This window comes from Sinocyclocheilus grahami, unplaced genomic scaffold, assembly GCF_001515645.1.
Source record: "Sinocyclocheilus grahami isolate Dianchi unplaced genomic scaffold, SAMN03320097.WGS_v1.1 scaffold145.1, whole genome shotgun sequence".
NCBI lineage: Eukaryota > Metazoa > Chordata > Actinopteri > Cypriniformes > Cyprinidae > Sinocyclocheilus > Sinocyclocheilus grahami.
This window is the reverse complement of record NW_015505324.1, coordinates 567,520-585,657: the sequence shown is the minus strand read 5'-3', so window position 1 is coordinate 585,657 and position 18,138 is coordinate 567,520. Positions and strand designations below refer to the sequence as shown.

The following is an 18,138-nucleotide window of genomic DNA, read 5'->3' as shown; positions in this document are numbered from 1 at the left end:
TATAGTGATGTGGAAAATGTATAAACAGAAATTGTACCCGCTTTATAACAGAATGATAATAGATTCATAGTTTTAGCCTTGTTCACATTTCCAGTCACAAAAATCGACAATAAAATAGGCCGAAAATAATCCAACAGAACTTTCGAGTGCGTAATTAATATTAATGAGTGCGTTCTAAAAGTAGGTTGACTTCCGGGGCGGAGACTAATTGCTTATATATGAACCTGAATTCAATCACCTGAACGTCACATCTGATGGCTACGTTACTTGGTGCTCAGACTAGACTTCAATCTTCAGGCACTGTTTAGCGCCTCTATTTTTCCTCTTTGGGAGATAAACAGAACTTCGTTCTGCTCAGTTTGTAGTCCTTCGATGATAGCAGCTCGATTATTTCATTTCCCCTGCAATAGTCGATAAAGATGGAGTTAGGAGAGGAGATGCCTGATGAGGGATATGGATGCGCCGTTGCGAATCGTTTCGGCCGGCTGCTGGACGATGAATCCGACCCGTTCGACATCTTATACGCGGCAGGGGTGGACAAGAAACCGAAGAAGAAGAAAGATGATCCGAAGAAAACTTCAACCACAACTAACGTTAATTCTGGAAAGAAAGAGTCTCAAAGAGACAGGAAAACGGTTCTTACGGCAGGTGGGGGTGGACAAGGTATGTGAAGGACGGCCTCATTTTATTCGACGCAACGTAACGTGCCTTTTAATTATCCACTAATTTAATTAATCCCTAGAAGATATACTGAGTTTAAATGTGGTTGCTGAGGCATTTAAAGTGTTTACATTTGTTCGTGGCTTGTATTTGGTCCGAATTTCTAGGCCAAGTCCGTCTTGCTCGTGGAGAAGTTGAGGAGCAACTAGAGAGACGCGTGACTTTTGAGCGCAAATTCACCGATGCCGTCGCCCCCCTCAGCTTCTCTGTTGAGAGGTAAATGTCTCTAATTACGTGTTAATGTCTTTATTTTTTATTCTGGACAAGGTATGTGAAGGACGGCCTCATTTTATTCGACGCAACGTGCCTTTTAATTATCCACTAATTTAATTAATCCCTAGAAGATATACTGAGTTTAAATGTGGTTGCTGAGGCATTTAAAGTGTTTACATTTGTTCGTGGCTTGTATTTGGTCCGAATTTCTAGGCCAAGTCCGTCTTGCTCGTGGAGAAGTTGAGGAGCGACTAGAGAGACGCGTGACTTTTGAGCGCAAATTCACCGATGCCGTCGCCCCCCTCAGCTTCTCTGTTGAGAGGTAAATGTCTCTAATTACGTGTTAATGTCTTTATTTTTTATTAGGGGCGTGTTAGAACGAGCCGTTTTAGGGGGGCGTGGCAGAGTCTTAACTTTGATAAAGAATATCTCTTTGGTTTTGAGACTTTAGTCTTTGCGACTTCAGGGATCTTATCTATGCACAATCAGCTTGTAACACTCCAAAGAGAAAGGAAAACTTGAAATCGCATCATATGACCCCTTTAAGTGGTGAATAAAGCTCATTCTGATTCTAATAAGAAAGCACCCCTACAATTTCTGAAAGTGAACGGTAGTGTTTTACACGAGCATTACATAAATGTAATTTTAACATTAGTGTAATCATTTTACCATGAGTTTAGGAACTGAATACAGTGTTTCCCCTAGGTTTACGGCTTTTTTTGGGGGGGGGCCTTTTTAATGGTTAAATTACATTTTATTCATCAAAGCATATCTAATTAATTAAAATCATGAAACTTAAACAATTTAACAAATGTATTAAGTTTAACAAATATTACGTTTAGGGCCCTATGAAATGTTTTATTGTAACCAAATTCTGTTTTAGCATGTCTAATTTGAAAGCATAAAACAAGTTTCATTTATTCTTCCAATAGCCTTATGATTTTTTTTGCTCAGAAATTCTTTGTTGTGTATTTACATTTTGTTTTAAGGCATAAAACATTCATTTAATCTATCTTTTAAATAATGAAAATTAAACAAATTAAATTTTGGAAAATAAAGGTAATTTAATGTTACAATTAAAACATTGAAGAAATATTGAATGCTTATTCCTTAAATTAGGTTTTAATCATTTTAGTAGTAGTAGTAGCAGTGTGTTACGTACATTCTACTCAACAACAGTAATATATTTCTGCCAATGCCCTCAAGTTAAACCGAACTTTTATGACAGGTTGCCGTGAATACCATTACATTTCTGTGTGTATATGATATGAGGATAGTTTTACTGAAATGAAACGGTCAAATGCTGATGAAGTGACTCTCAGAGCAGTTCTGGAGATTTTGTTCTTGTATTTATGTCATCATTTAGTGAGACGGCAGACGTTAATATCACCGGAAGCGTCACGAGCGTTTCAGTACGAGTACTACACAAAACCGCGCGTCTGCGCCATTCATTAACACAGAGACACGCAGAATTCATATTTAAATATGAATCGTTTTGCGGCTTAATATTTACAAATACTAGTGGGAGTGGGCTTATGTGTGTGTGTGTGTGTGCGTGAGCGCGCGCATCAGGGCGGAACTCCGCTGTGCGTGATACAGAGAGCACGACCATAACTAGAGACTGAAATGACATGCCGTCGTGTAAATAAGATCAATAACATAAGGCTATTAGTTTGCTTAATGAAAGAACAAGGTATAGACATGTTATAGGCCGCCCCACTAAAATAATGGCAGGGGAAACACTGGAATAATAAAAAAATAAAACCGTGCTTAGTATTTACTCTTTGAATTCAATATGCTCTGGTTCTTATTTAAGATACAAAAGTTATTTAGGTAAGAGCAGTGAGTGATTTTCTGTCTTTTGTTCATGGCCCCAAATATTGCAAACTGTAGCGATATGCATATTGCGTTATGTACATTTGCGATATTTTGATATATTGCACAGCCCTAGCCCAAACATTATGCTGGGTATAATTTATAAATTATGTACAAATGTAATTAAACAAATATGCAGATGTAAATGCAGCTCTGAAATATTAAAACTTTTTATTTTAATATTAATTTGAAAAGATTAAATGCAATGAATAAATGAGAGTGGCCAAAAGTGTACAATATATTAAATTGCATTCTAATATTTACAATACAATGCTGTATAAATGTAATTTAGTAATGTGTTATTTTTAGAAATAATACTTTAGGATATTTTAAGTGATGGATGACATTAACGATTATGTGCTTAATTGTAGTTGTTTTTGCATTGTCTGCCTTCTTTCATCCCCCCCCTTTCAGAACTGATCTGTCACCCATTTTTGGGTTGTAAATTACTGGTTGAAACCACCGCTTGTCATATTTGTGCTTGGAACATTTTGTGCGCACAATCAGCTGATAAATGAGACATTGCTTTTAAATCAGGAGTGTCCGATCTGAAGAGAAGCGCAGCGGCAGTGGATCTCGCAATTGGGGCTCGATGAGAGACCATATGAGGTGTTTCACATATGTCAGATTGAAAATTCTCACTTTGCTCCACCCCCCCATTTAAAATGGTTGTCATTTTTCTATCCTGTAGTGAAATTGAAGAGGGGTCGCCTAGTGAAGAGGTCGTTGAAAGTGAGGAGACCCAAGAGGCAGTTGAGACTGATGGAGAAAACAGGTCTGTTTCTCACAGCTGCAGGAAATATCTTGTAACACAGATGGTGCTTGACAGTGAATTTGATTATTTGCTGACTTTATGAACTTGAGCTTCCTTTTATAATTCATAATGGATGTGAATGTACGATTGCGCCACTTAATACTCTTTCAGACCATCTGAGACTGAAGAAGTGATTGAGCTTGCCCTAGAGATGACACTGGATGAGTGGAAAGCCCAACAGGAGCAAAGCAGGCCCAAAGTAGAGCTGAATATCCGTAAGGCAGACACTTCTGTGCTGTCTAAGGCTGTAGTTATCCATAAGTCCAAATTCCTTCAGGTGAGGAGTCTTTTTCTTAGCACTTAGAGTCTGTTGGATATGGATTCACTCTTATAACAGTTGTTCTTGTTTTAGAAAAATCCTAATGGCTTGGATGAAGACGATGTGGTTTTCCGCCGCCCGACCAATGACATCACTTGTCAACTAGAGATCAACTTCGGTAGCCTGGCTCGGCCCTCTCGTGGTGGGAGAGGAGGACGAGGTGGTCGTGGCCGTGGGGCTCCATTCATGCCATCCCAAAGATCTCCACAAAAGCTTGAATGTGTAAGTTAGTAGTATTGGTTGCGTCATAAATTGCTCATGCCTACACAATCCTGAGAAATGCAAGACTTTTAGTTTAACACCGTGTCCTAACTTCATGTGACGCCATGACACACAATAAAAAGTATGCTTTCCATGTTAATTGGAGTTTTTGTCCTAACCAGCCATGATGGAGACATGTAAACTTTCTATTTCTGTAACATAGTGGCTGGAGGAACAACATACAATCTATGACCATGATAATCTCGGGTACTGACTGTGCTTTATTCCATGTTAAAAGTGTCATATTGCATTTATAGCCATACTGAAAGCAGCAACAGATAGTTTACCTCAGATCTTTTATAAATTAAAGCAAACGTACGTTAAAACTGAACTCTGTGAACCAACAAGTGTTTTCCATGACAAAGATGGTACCAGTCAGTCACTCGGTATGTAGTTCATTGTCTGCCTTCTTTCATCCCCCCCCTTTCAGAACTGATCTGTCACCCATTTTTGGGTTGTAAATTACTGGTTGAAACCACCGCTTGTCATATTTGTGCTTGGAACATTTTGTGCGCACAATCAGCTGATAAATGAGACATTGCTTTTAAATCAGGAGTGTCCGATCTGAAGAGAAGCGCAGCGGCAGTGGATCTCGCAATTGGGGCTCGATGAGAGACCATATGAGGTGTTTCACATATGTCAGATTGAAAATTCTCACTTTGCTCCACCCCCCCATTTAAAATGGTTGTCATTTTTCTATCCTGTAGTGAAATTGAAGAGGGGTCGCCTAGTGAAGAGGTCGTTGAAAGTGAGGAGACCCAAGAGGCAGTTGAGACTGATGGAGAAAACAGGTCTGTTTCTCACAGCTGCAGGAAATATCTTGTAACACAGATGGTGCTTGACAGTGAATTTGATTATTTGCTGACTTTATGAACTTGAGCTTCCTTTTATAATTCATAATGGATGTGAATGTACGATTGCGCCACTTAATACTCTTTCAGACCATCTGAGACTGAAGAAGTGATTGAGCTTGCCCTAGAGATGACACTGGATGAGTGGAAAGCCCAACAGGAGCAAAGCAGGCCCAAAGTAGAGCTGAATATCCGTAAGGCAGACACTTCTGTGCTGTCTAAGGCTGTAGTTATCCATAAGTCCAAATTCCTTCAGGTGAGGAGTCTTTTTCTTAGCACTTAGAGTCTGTTGGATATGGATTCACTCTTATAACAGTTGTTCTTGTTTTAGAAAAATCCTAATGGCTTGGATGAAGACGATGTGGTTTTCCGCCGCCCGACCAATGACATCACTTGTCAACTAGAGATCAACTTCGGTAGCCTGGCTCGGCCCTCTCGTGGTGGGAGAGGAGGACGAGGTGGTCGTGGCCGTGGGGCTCCATTCATGCCATCCCAAAGATCTCCACAAAAGCTTGAATGTGTAAGTTAGTAGTATTGGTTGCGTCATAAATTGCTCATGCCTACACAATCCTGAGAAATGCAAGACTTTTAGTTTAACACCGTGTCCTAACTTCATGTGACGCCATGACACACAATAAAAAGTATGCTTTCCATGTTAATTGGAGTTTTTGTCCTAACCAGCCATGATGGAGACATGTAAACTTTCTATTTCTGTAACATAGTGGCTGGAGGAACAACATACAATCTATGACCATGATAATCTCGGGTACTGACTGTGCTTTATTCCATGTTAAAAGTGTCATATTGCATTTATAGCCATACTGAAAGCAGCAACAGATAGTTTACCTCAGATCTTTTATAAATTAAAGCAAACGTACGTTAAAACTGAACTCTGTGAACCAACAAGTGTTTTCCATGACAAAGATGGTACCAGTCAGTCACTCGGTATGTAGTTTTAATAATGTTAAAAAGGTTTAATATTTATGAATTGGATTATAAACTTGTCCATTTCGCTGCGATTGCAGTGCGTTTCTCACTTCTGAATGGCTGTGATATTTGAGTGATTGTCGCGTCTCGTCTGGTGTGGACGGCCAAATTGCTTTTCACGTCTGGTTAGGACATGGTGTAAGGTATGCTGGCAAATCAATAAAAAACCCAGCGTGCACCAGTTATGTTTACGCGCACGGTAAATTGCTTCCGCGTGAGGAAACGGGAGCCTGTGAGCTCTTTTTAAACAATCGCACGCATCACATCAACCGTGTGCGCAATACGAGCCCTCGCATCATGCGTGCGTGATCATTGCCCTCATTCTCGCGCTCCATATTTTTTCACCTGATTGTGTTTTGCTCTCGCGAACACTATTTTTGTCAGTCGTGGGGCGGGACTTGATGTTTAAGTTGTAATCTCAAACGCCATTGGTTATTTCCCCTTTTCCAGAAGTTAGCTATGATTGGACGCCTGTGAAAAGGCGATCCATAATTCACATGTGACCTGAGACACTGCTTTATCAATGGACCAGATGCATGTAAGGTGTCATTTATTATAATATTTTTTTTATAAATATAACATGACTGTTTTAATGAGTTGCATGCTTTGTCAATTGAATAGATCTTTAGCAGAAAGTTTATTAACCAATTCTTCTGTTTATTAGTGATTGCAATCTTGTGATGTTACGAAGATAAAACGCAAAAAAAACAACCTTTTTTTTATAGATTGTAATGAAGTTTTCACTGTTATTAGCATGGTAAATCTTCCAAATTTTTATATTAGATTTTTTTTCATACAACACAATACTTTGGGTTATTAACTTTGCAAAATACAAATAAAATAAAACCGTGAACTTTGCGATAACTCAAATGAACTGTAGTTCACCACTATATGCTTGTCAATTAAATAATTATACGTGTACATAATTGTAAATCCCAAATCAGTTTGTATGTTCTTTGTATTTTGCGGTCATGTACTTGAATGCAGCAAATAACACTCCTTGGTATCCCCTCACCGTTATGTAATAAATAAATGAAATATATTTACATTTGTGTTTTTCGTTTCTTGTTACTGTGCACACCTTGGCGGTAAACCAAATTTTTGAACTGCTTCGGAGAAGTGGTAAGCTGGTGATGCCTGGTTGTTATTTGCTGCATTCAATAGGGTTTCCGCAGGTCTTAAATTGTTGTATCAAATTTTAGTTGTACTTAAATTGTACGAGAGTCTTAATTATGATTTTCAAGAGGTCTTCAATTTGGGGACAGAAAGACCAGAATTGCGATATGGCTGAATGTGACGATTAAACTTCAAAAGGCAATGATTTCATGAAATGAACGAGCGCTGCACGTTCAAATTCCGGTGCTGCACTGCTTTGTGTACAGCGTTACCGGGGAAACGGTTATATTTCTACCAAATGCTCCACCTGCTGTCAGAGAATGAATGAGCATTTTCAGTAAAACTGTTGTTTTGTTCAGACAAATGCAAAAATCGACCCATGTTTTTTCCTTGCAAACACACCGAGCTTTAATTGCATTATAAAAATCGAATAAGGGTGTCTTATGGTCTTTTTATTTTTTATTTTAATTTTTTTAATTTGTTGTTTTAACGATGTGCGATTTGCTGGAGTATATTGCAAACAAAACGCCTACAGAGTGCACGTATACATTACATGAAGTCTAGTAGGTTAGACTAGTGCGCGTGTGCATTTATATTGCATTCTTTCACTGCATGAATCAGTCTATTAAAATGCATTTAGAATTATATAATTCAAGATATGGGGCAGAATTTGTTTATATCATTTCACATAGTTAATATCACACGAAGAGTGCCTTTTTTTTTTTTCTTAAAGTCAGCATGGTTACAAATGTGATACTGATTTTATACAACAGTTCAATAAACAAGTTAATATTAAGAGATTTGCATTTTAAACGCCATATTTCCATATTTTCTCCATCAAAAATCATTCCAAACACAGCCACAGGGCTGTTTTGGGTCACTAAGCATCATGAAGGTGTTTTGTTCCAGAATGAATCAAATGAATCAGCCATTTAAATGATTCGGTTCAATCGCAGTGACTCACTTAATAGTGACTTGCTGCCACCTACTGGCGGCTTTAATTTCACATTTAAGGTACCTTTTAATAATTTTTTAAATTTCGAACATCAGTTAATGTTTTGTTTACTATATCAAAACATTATTTATGCTTTTGTAACTGCAGGTTAAAGTATTCCCTGTCCCTCAGAGCTGCGTTAAACCATGTAAATGCATCTAAATGCCACTTCTAATGCAGCTTCTGTGTTTCCTCTGCATTGCAAAGATCAATTTTATGTCTTTAATTGATTTTTCCGTACATTTTTGCCATATGTACATTAACTGACAATCATCACTGATAAGCTACCACTAAATATTGTAGAAACTTAATTTGCTGTAAAGTTGCTTTGTAATGATTTGTATTGTGAAAAGCGCTATACAAATAAACTTGAATTGAATACTGATTTAATTTGCTTGGTAACAGCCCAAATGCAAGAATTTGACTCAAAAGATGGTGCACACTTTTAGAAAAAATTGATAAAACTGCCCATAAAACTTGTTGGAAATTATCACTGCTGTGAACTGACCACACCCTTTTTTTTATAGATTGTAATGAAGTTTTCACTGTTATTAGCATGGTAAATCTTCCAAATTTTTATATTAGATTTTTTTTCATACAACACAATACTTTGGGTTATTAACTTTGCAAAATACAAATAAAATAAAACCGTGAACTTTGCGATAACTCAAATGAACTGTAGTTCACCACTATATGCTTGTCAATTAAATAATTATACGTGTACATAATTGTAAATCCCAAATCAGTTTGTATGTTCTTTGTATTTTGCGGTCATGTACTTGAATGCAGCAAATAACACTCCTTGGTATCCCCTCACCGTTATGTAATAAATAAATGAAATATATTTACATTTGTGTTTTTCGTTTCTTGTTACTGTGCACACCTTGGCGGTAAACCAAATTTTTGAACTGCTTCGGAGAAGTGGTAAGCTGGTGATGCCTGGTTGTTATTTGCTGCATTCAATAGGGTTTCCGCAGGTCTTAAATTGTTGTATCAAATTTTAGTTGTACTTAAATTGTACGAGAGTCTTAATTATGATTTTCAAGAGGTCTTCAATTTGGGGACAGAAAGACCAGAATTGCGATATGGCTGAATGTGACGATTAAACTTCAAAAGGCAATGATTTCATGAAATGAACGAGCGCTGCACGTTCAAATTCCGGTGCTGCACTGCTTTGTGTACAGCGTTACCGGGGAAACGGTTATATTTCTACCAAATGCTCCACCTGCTGTCAGAGAATGAATGAGCATTTTCAGTAAAACTGTTGTTTTGTTCAGACAAATGCAAAAATCGACCCATGTTTTTTCCTTGCAAACACACCGAGCTTTAATTGCATTATAAAAATCGAATAAGGGTGTCTTATGGTCTTTTTATTTTTTATTTTAATTTTTTTAATTTGTTGTTTTAACGATGTGCGATTTGCTGGAGTATATTGCAAACAAAACGCCTACAGAGTGCACGTATACATTACATGAAGTCCAGTAGGTTAGACTAGTGCGCGTGTGCATTTATATTGCATTCTTTCACTGCATGAATCAGTCTATTAAAATGCATTTAGAATTATATAATTCAAGATATGGGGCAGAATTTGTTTATATCATTTCACATAGTTAATATCACACGAAGAGTGCCTTTTTTTTTTTTCTTAAAGTCAGCATGGTTACAAATGTGATACTGATTTTATACAACAGTTCAATAAACAAGTTAATATTAAGAGATTTGCATTTTAAACGCCATATTTCCATATTTTCTCCATCAAAAATCATTCCAAACACAGCCACAGGGCTGTTTTGGGTCACTAAGCATCATGAAGGTGTTTTGTTCCAGAATGAATCAAATGAATCAGCCATTTAAATGATTCGGTTCAATCGCAGTGACTCACTTAATAGTGACTTGCTGCCACCTACTGGCGGCTTTAATTTCACATTTAAGGTACCTTTTAATAATTTTTTAAATTTCGAACATCAGTTAATGTTTTGTTTACTATATCAAAACATTATTTATGCTTTTGTAACTGCAGGTTAAAGTATTCCCTGTCCCTCAGAGCTGCGTTAAACCATGTAAATGCATCTAAATGCCACTTCTAATGCAGCTTCTGTGTTTCCTCTGCATTGCAAAGATCAATTTTATGTCTTTAATTGATTTTTCCGTACATTTTTGCCATATGTACATTAACTGACAATCATCACTGATAAGCTACCACTAAATATTGTAGAAACTTAATTTGCTGTAAAGTTGCTTTGTAATGATTTGTATTGTGAAAAGCGCTATACAAATAAACTTGAATTGAATACTGATTTAATTTGCTTGGTAACAGCCCAAATGCAAGAATTTGACTCAAAAGATGGTGCACACTTTTAGAAAAAATTGATAAAACTGCCCATAAAACTTGTTGGAAATTATCACTGCTGTGAACTGACCACACAGAATATGAAGAATATCAAAAAATTCAGGAGTCTGCTGTCAGCACAATTTAGAGAAGATATCAGCACAATAAAACACTCAGCAAAATATTGTCTAATCGTTATCGAGATCCTTTTTTTTGTCAATCACACACCCCTAATTTGTTTAATTTATACAATAATTTATTTATAATTGTTTAAATTAATATAACTAATACTTTTGACTCATCTGTTTTCTTAAATGGTTTTAAAGGGTAATAAAGGCTGAAATGTGAAGTGTACAATTTTAGAAAACTTAGTGGAAACTTGTATCTGAACGAAGTTATGCTTTTTACAGTTTAATATGGTACTAAAGGCATTGCCCTACCCCGCTCATATGGTATTAATTTTATTTGTGCAGGTCTTAAATTTGAGCTTAAGGGTGCTTTCACACCTGGCTCGTTGTTTCGGATCCTGTTTCGGATCCCCCCCCATAGCTAGGTTCGTTTGGGCATATGTGAACTCTACAATCGCGCTCGGATCCACGCCAAAAAAAATAATCTGGAGTGGTTCGGTTGTAGTGAGAAAGCAATCCGATCTAACAGACCAATGAACCAGGCTATATCACATTGTATAATGGGTAATTACGTAAATTCTGTGAAAAGCATTAGCTTTGTTGTTTTGCTAATACTTCAAAATGAACCTGTGAATGGCTGTGGGTGAGCACGTCTTCGCCATTCAAAATAAAAAAGTGCACTTTCATTTTATAATGCCGTCTTATTGCTCTTCTTAGTAGGTGCATTTTAAAAATGTTTTCCCGATGAATCCTGGACTCCTGCTCAAAATAATAAATAAGGACAGCTACCAAAAAAACCTGTTGTTGTTCCTTCCTGACGGATGAGAGCCGTGACTGCTAAGTGGAATCCCGGAAAATAAACTGGAACTGACCAATGAGAGGACAGTTTACTCACGCGTGACTTGTATTAACAAATTTGGTCTGTTTAGAAACTTTGCTGTGTGAAAGCGAACTGCACAAAGAATAAAAATCAACGTTTTTTTTTTTTCTTAAAGTCAGCATGGTTACAAATGTGATACTGATTTTATACAACAGTTCAATAAACAAGTTAATATTAAGAGATTTGCATTTTAAACGCCATATTTCCATATTTTCTCCATCAAAAATCATTCCAAACACAGCCACAGGGCTGTTTTGGGTCACTAAGCATCATGAAGGTGTTTTGTTCCAGAATGAATCAAATGAATCAGCCGTTTAAATGATTCGGTTCAATCGCAGTGACTCACTTAATAGTGACTTGCTGCCACCTACTGGCGGCTTTAATTTCACATTTAAGGTACCTTTTAATAATTTTTTAAATTTCGAACATCAGTTAATGTTTTGTTTACTATATCAAAACATTATTTATGCTTTTGTAACTGCAGGTTAAAGTATTCCCTGTCCCTCAGAGCTGCGTTAAACCATGTAAATGCATCTAAATGCCACTTCTAATGCAGCTTCTGTGTTTCCTCTGCATTGCAAAGATCAATTTTATGTCTTTAATTGATTTTTCCGTACATTTTTGCCATATGTACATTAACTGACAATCACCACTGATAAGCTACCACTAAATATTGTAGAAACTTAATTTGCTGTAAAGTTGCTTTGTAATGATTTGTATTGTGAAAAGCGCTATACAAATAAACTTGAATTGAATACTGATTTAATTTGCTTGGTAACAGCCCAAATGCAAGAATTTGACTCAAAAGATGGTGCACACTTTTAGAAAAAATTGATAAAACTGCCCATAAAACTTGTTGGAAATTATCACTGCTGTGAACTGACCACACAGAATATGAAGAATATCAAAAAATTCAGGAGTCTGCTGTCAGCACAATTTAGAGAAGATATCAGCACAATAACACACTCAGCAAAATATTGTCTAATCGTTATCGAGATCCTTTTTTTTTGTCAATCGCACACCCCTAATTTGTTTAATTTATACAATAATTTATTTATAATTGTTTAAATTAATATAACTAATACTTTTGACTCATCTGTTTTCTTAAATGGTTTTAAAGGGTAATAAAGGCTGAAATGTAAAGTGTATAATTTTAGAAAACTTAGTGGAAACTTGTATCTGAACGAAGTTATGCTTTTTACAGTTTAATATGGTACTAAAGGCATTGCCCTACCCCGCTCATATGGTATTAATTTTATTTGTGCAGGTCTTAAATTTGAGCTTAAGGGTGCTTTCACACCTGGCTCGTTGTTTCGGATCCTGTTTCGGATCCCCCCCCATAGCTAGGTTCGTTTGGGCATATGTGAACTCTACAATCGCGCTCGGATCCACGCCAAAAAAAATAATCTGGAGTGGTTCGGTTGTAGTGAGAAAGCAATCCGATCTAACAGACCAATGAACCAGGCTATATCACATTGTATAATGGGTAATTACGTAAATTCTGTGAAAAGCATTAGCTTTGTTGTTTTGCTAATACTTCAAAATGAACCTGTGAATGGCTGTGGGTGAGCACGTCTTCGCCATTCAAAATAAAAAAGTGCACTTTCATTTTTTTTTTTTTCTTAAAGTCAGCATGGTTACAAATGTGATACTGATTTTATACAACAGTTCAATAAACAAGTTAATATTAAGAGATTTGCATTTTAAACGCCATATTTCCATATTTTCTCCATCAAAAATCATTCCAAACACAGCCACAGGGCTGTTTTGGGTCACTAAGCATCATGAAGGTGTTTTGTTCCAGAATGAATCAAATGAATCAGCCGTTTAAATGATTCGGTTCAATCGCAGTGACTCACTTAATAGTGACTTGCTGCCACCTACTGGCGGCTTTAATTTCACATTTAAGGTACCTTTTAATAATTTTTTAAATTTCGAACATCAGTTAATGTTTTGTTTACTATATCAAAACATTATTTATGCTTTTGTAACTGCAGGTTAAAGTATTCCCTGTCCCTCAGAGCTGCGTTAAACCATGTAAATGCATCTAAATGCCACTTCTAATGCAGCTTCTGTGTTTCCTCTGCATTGCAAAGATCAATTTTATGTCTTTAATTGATTTTTCTTTGCCATATTGCCATATGTACATTAACTGACAATCATCACTGATAAGCTACCACTAAATATTGTAGAAACTTAATTTGTTGCTTTGTAGCTTTGTAATGATTTGTATTGTGAAAAGCGCTATACAAATAAACTTGAATTGAATACTGATTTAATTTGCTTGGTAACAGCCCAAATGCAAGAATTTGACTCAAAAGATGGTGCACACTTTTAGAAAAAATTGATAAAACTGCCCATAAAACTTGTTGGAAATTATCACTGCTGTGAACTGACCACACAGAATATGAAGAATATCAAAAAATTCAGGAGTCTGCTGTCAGCACAATTTAGAGAAGATATCAGCACAATAAAACACTCAGCAAAATATTGTCTAATCGTTATCGAGATCCTTTTTTTTGTCAATCACACACCCCTAATTTGTTTAATTTATACAATAATTTATTTATAATTGTTTAAATTAATATAACTAATACTTTTGACTCATCTGTTTTCTTAAATGGTTTTAAAGGGTAATAAAGGCTGAAATGTGAAGTGTACAATTTTAGAAAACTTAGTGGAAACTTGTATCTGAACGAAGTTATGCTTTTTACAGTTTAATATGGTACTAAAGGCATTGCCCTACCCCGCTCATATGGTATTAATTTTATTTGTGCAGGTCTTAAATTTGAGCTTAAGGGTGCTTTCACACCTGGCTCGTTGTTTCGGATCCTGTTTCGGATCCCCCCCCATAGCTAGGTTCGTTTGGGCATATGTGAACTCTACAATCGCGCTCGGATCCACGCCAAAAAAAATAATCTGGAGTGGTTCGGTTGTAGTGAGAAAGCAATCCGATCTAACAGACCAATGAACCAGGCTATATCACATTGTATAATGGGTAATTACGTAAATTCTGTGAAAAGCATTAGCTTTGTTGTTTTGCTAATACTTCAAAATGAACCTGTGAATGGCTGTGGGTGAGCACGTCTTCGCCATTCAAAATAAAAAAGTGCACTTTCATTTTATAATACCGTCTTATTGCTCTTCTTAGTAGGTGCATTTTAAAAATGTTTTCCCGATGAATCCTGGACTCCTGCTCAAAATAATAAATAAGGACAGCTACCAAAAAAACCTGTTGTTGTTCCTTCCTGACGGATGAGAGCCGTGACTGCTAAGTGGAATCCCGGAAAATAAACTGGAACTGACCAATGAGAGGACAGTTTACTCGCGCGTGACTTGTATTAACAAATTTGGTCTGTTTAGAAACTTTGCTGTGTGAAAGCGAACTGCACAAAGAATAAAAATCAACGTTGTAGTAATTTTAATCCCGGTTTCGGAACAAAGCAATCGATCTACAGGTGTAAAAGCACCCTAAAAATCCTGCAGAAACCCTGATTCAAGTACATAACCTGAAAATACAACGAACATACAAACCAATTTGGGATTTACAGTTATGTACACTTACAATTATTTAATGGACAAGCATATAGTGGTGAACTAAAGTTAATTTGAGTTATAGCAAGAAGTTTGTATTTTGCAAAGATAATAACCCAAAGCATTTTGTATGAAATTCAAATATAACAATTTTGGAAGATTTACCATGCTAATAACCGTGGAAATGTGTCATTACAATCCATAAAAAGGGTTTGTCGTGTTTTGTTAAACTTTCTGCTTAAGATCTGTTCTATAGACAAAGCATGCAATTAATTTTCATTAAAACAGCCATGTTATATTTACAAAAATAAATTACACCTTACGTGCGTCTTGTCCATTGATGATAGCCATGTCTCAGGTCACATGTGAATTATGGATCGCCTTTTCACAGGCGTCCAATCACAGCTGACTTCCGGAAAAGGTGAAATAACCAATGGCGTTTGAGATTACAATTAAAACAGCAAGTCCCGCCCCACGACTGACAAAAGCAGCAGGTGAAAAAAAAAGGGGAATGATCACGCGTGCGCGATGAGACATCCTCGCTCACGAGGGCTTGTATTGTGTGCACAGTTGATGTGCGCTTGAGTGTTTAAAAAGAGCTTGCAGGCTCCCGTTTCCTCATGCGTGGATCGGTTATCCTCTCGCAGAAGCAATTTACCGTGCACGTAAACATAACTGGTGCACTCGGTTCTTTTTGGCATTGATTTGCCAGCATAGTAAGGCACTTAACAAGCCTGATAGGTGTTCATGCTGTATTTCCACTGCGTGGTACGGCTCGGCACGACTCGGTACGTCTCGGTTTGCGTTTCCACTGCAGTTCAGTAGATCTCAATCCCACAGAGAACCTGTGGTCAGTCCTCAAAAGGCAAGTGGACAAGCCGAAGCCCACAAATTGTGATCAACTCCGAGAACTAATAAGGCGAGAATGGATCACCATCAGTAAAGATTTGGCCCAGTAGCTAATATCCAGCATGCCAGAGCGAATCGCAGAGGTTAGTAAGAACTAAAGCCTTTAAGAAAAGCCTTTAAAACTTATGATATGCTAATCATTGTTTTTCAGTATATATAACATGTGGAAAAATAATCTACAAATACTGAAGCAGCAAACTTTGCAAAACACAAAATTTATGTCACTGCCAATACTTTTGGCCATGAACTTGAATGCAGCAAATAACAAACAGGCATCCACAACTTACCATTTCTTTTCAGAAGCAGTTAAAACATTTGGTTTACTGTCAAGGTGTGCATAGTAACAAGAAAGAAACTAAAAACACAAATTGTATGCTTGTAAATATATTAAATTTATTTTTTTTATTTTTAACGTAAGGGTGAGGGGAGACCAAGGAGTGTTATTTGCTGCATTCAAGTACATGACCTGAAAAACCAATTTGGGATTTACAATTATGTACACTTACAATTATTTAATGGACAAGCATATAGTGGTGAACTAAAGTTAATTTGAGTTATAGCAAGAAGTTTGTATTTTGCAAAGATAATAACCCAAAGCATTTTGTATGAAATTCAAATATAACAATTTTGGAAGATTTACCATGCTAATAACCGTGGAAATGTGTCATTACAATCCATAAAAAGGGTTTGTCGTGTTTTGTTAAACTTTCTGCTTAAGATCTGTTCTATAGACAAAGCATGCAATTAATTTTCATTAAAACAGCCATGTTATATTTACAAAAATAAATTACACCTTACGTGCGTCTTGTCCATTGATGATAGCCATGTCTCAGGTCACATGTGAATTATGGATCGCCTTTTCACAGGCGTCCAATCACAGCTGACTTCCGGAAAAGGTGAAATAACCAATGGCGTTTGAGATTACAATTAAAACAGCAAGTCCCGCCCCACGACTGACAAAAGCAGCAGGTGAAAAAAAAAGGGGAATGATCACGCGTGCGCGATGAGACATCCTCGCTCACGAGGGCTTGTATTGTGTGCACAGTTGATGTGCGCTTGAGTGTTTAAAAAGAGCTTGCAGGCTCCCGTTTCCTCATGCGTGGATCGGTTATCCTCTCGCAGAAGCAATTTACCGTGCACGTAAACATAACTGGTGCACTCGGTTCTTTTTGGCATTGATTTGCCAGCATAGTAAGGCACTTAACAAGCCTGATAGGTGTTCATGCTGTATTTCCACTGCGTGGTACGGCTCGGCACGACTCGGTACGTCTCGGTTTGCGTTTCCACTGCAGTTCAGTACTGCTTCAGAGTGGGCGGGATTATTCACATGTCGTTATAGTTGCGCCGCCTCTATTGCTGCGACTCCTGAAAAACTGTTTTATTCTGCGTCGCCCCATGAAGCTCTCGCTAGATCCGCTCCTCTGCTATCAACGAGAGGAACGTCTGTACTTCCGCAACAGACAACAAAACAGCCACCTTTTGGTTGTTAAAGGTGCGCTTGTTCAAAACAGTTGCATTCGATCCTTTGCTGTCTGTGCTGATTTAAATCTAGTGGTTCTGTTGTGTTTGTGTAGCAAGTTCAGTGACGCAGGTAGTGACTATTCTCTCCGGCCAATCCATGATCTGCAGAGTTTACACGTCACGTTTTGGTAACGGTACGGTTCACTTGGAACCTCAACCGAGGTGGTGCTAAAAAAAAGTACCAGGTACTGTACCCAGAGGAAAACCCCCAAAAGTGAACCGTACTGAGCTGTACCATGCAGTGGAAAAGCGCACTTTGTGTACCTGTGCTGGTTTGGGGCTAAATCATGTCTTGGTGTTTCCTAAGGCTCCAAACCCAGATGATCCAGAAGATTTCCCTGCACTGGCCTAGAGCTCCTCTGGAGGTAGAGTGTGAAAACTCTTCTGCAACCCATGTTGGTAACTCTGAAATGGGCAATGTGCATCAAATATATCAAAAATAACAAGTGATCAAAAATAAAGAATGCACAAAGTTGTTTCTTTGCAGTTACTGTAATTGTCATCTTGTGTATAATTCTGAAACTTCTGCACTTGTTTGGATGTACTATTTTTAAGAGGATGGAGCAATAGTTTGATCTAAAATAAAGCATGCTGTTACAGGCATATTGATGCTGAGAGAACACTGTTAAGCATATGTAAAATCAATGTAGACTTGCGTTTCTTCAATTACTTGATTAACCAGAAGAG

The 18,138-nt window shown here is 37.2% G+C and overlaps 3 protein-coding genes across 4 annotated transcripts; all 3 read left to right on the top strand.

The window, feature by feature from the left end:
• The first annotated feature begins 232 nt into the window (after positions 1–232).
• LOC107591743 (plasminogen activator inhibitor 1 RNA-binding protein-like) lies at positions 233–1,259 on the top strand. The gene is made up of 2 exons (XM_016280979.1): positions 233–663; positions 1,147–1,259. Exons 1-2 carry the CDS (start codon positions 420–422, stop codon positions 1,257–1,259), a joined length of 357 nt encoding a protein of 118 aa, XP_016136465.1. The 5' UTR covers positions 233–419.
• Positions 1,260–3,324: 2,065 nt separating this feature from the next.
• Positions 3,325–4,345, top strand: LOC107591742 (intracellular hyaluronan-binding protein 4-like). 2 transcript variants are annotated; one of them, XM_016280977.1, is made up of 5 exons: positions 3,325–3,417; positions 3,500–3,583; positions 3,734–3,899; positions 3,975–4,163; positions 4,325–4,345. In XM_016280977.1, the coding sequence occupies exons 1-5, from the start codon at positions 3,401–3,403 to the stop codon at positions 4,328–4,330; spliced, it is 462 nt and encodes a 153-aa protein (XP_016136463.1). In that variant the 5' UTR covers positions 3,325–3,400; the 3' UTR covers positions 4,331–4,345. The 2 variants fall into 2 exon arrangements, with proteins under 2 accessions (XP_016136463.1, XP_016136462.1); XM_016280976.1 differs by lacking the exon at positions 4,325–4,345 and having other exon boundaries at positions 3,975–4,290.
• A 389-nt stretch (positions 4,346–4,734) lies between these two features.
• LOC107591741 (intracellular hyaluronan-binding protein 4-like) lies at positions 4,735–17,926 on the top strand. Its single transcript, XM_016280975.1, has 5 exons — positions 4,735–4,827; positions 4,910–4,993; positions 5,144–5,309; positions 5,385–5,573; positions 17,759–17,926. Exons 1-5 carry the CDS (start codon positions 4,811–4,813, stop codon positions 17,801–17,803), a joined length of 501 nt encoding a protein of 166 aa, XP_016136461.1. The 5' UTR covers positions 4,735–4,810; the 3' UTR covers positions 17,804–17,926.
• The last annotated feature ends 212 nt before the right edge of the window (positions 17,927–18,138 follow it).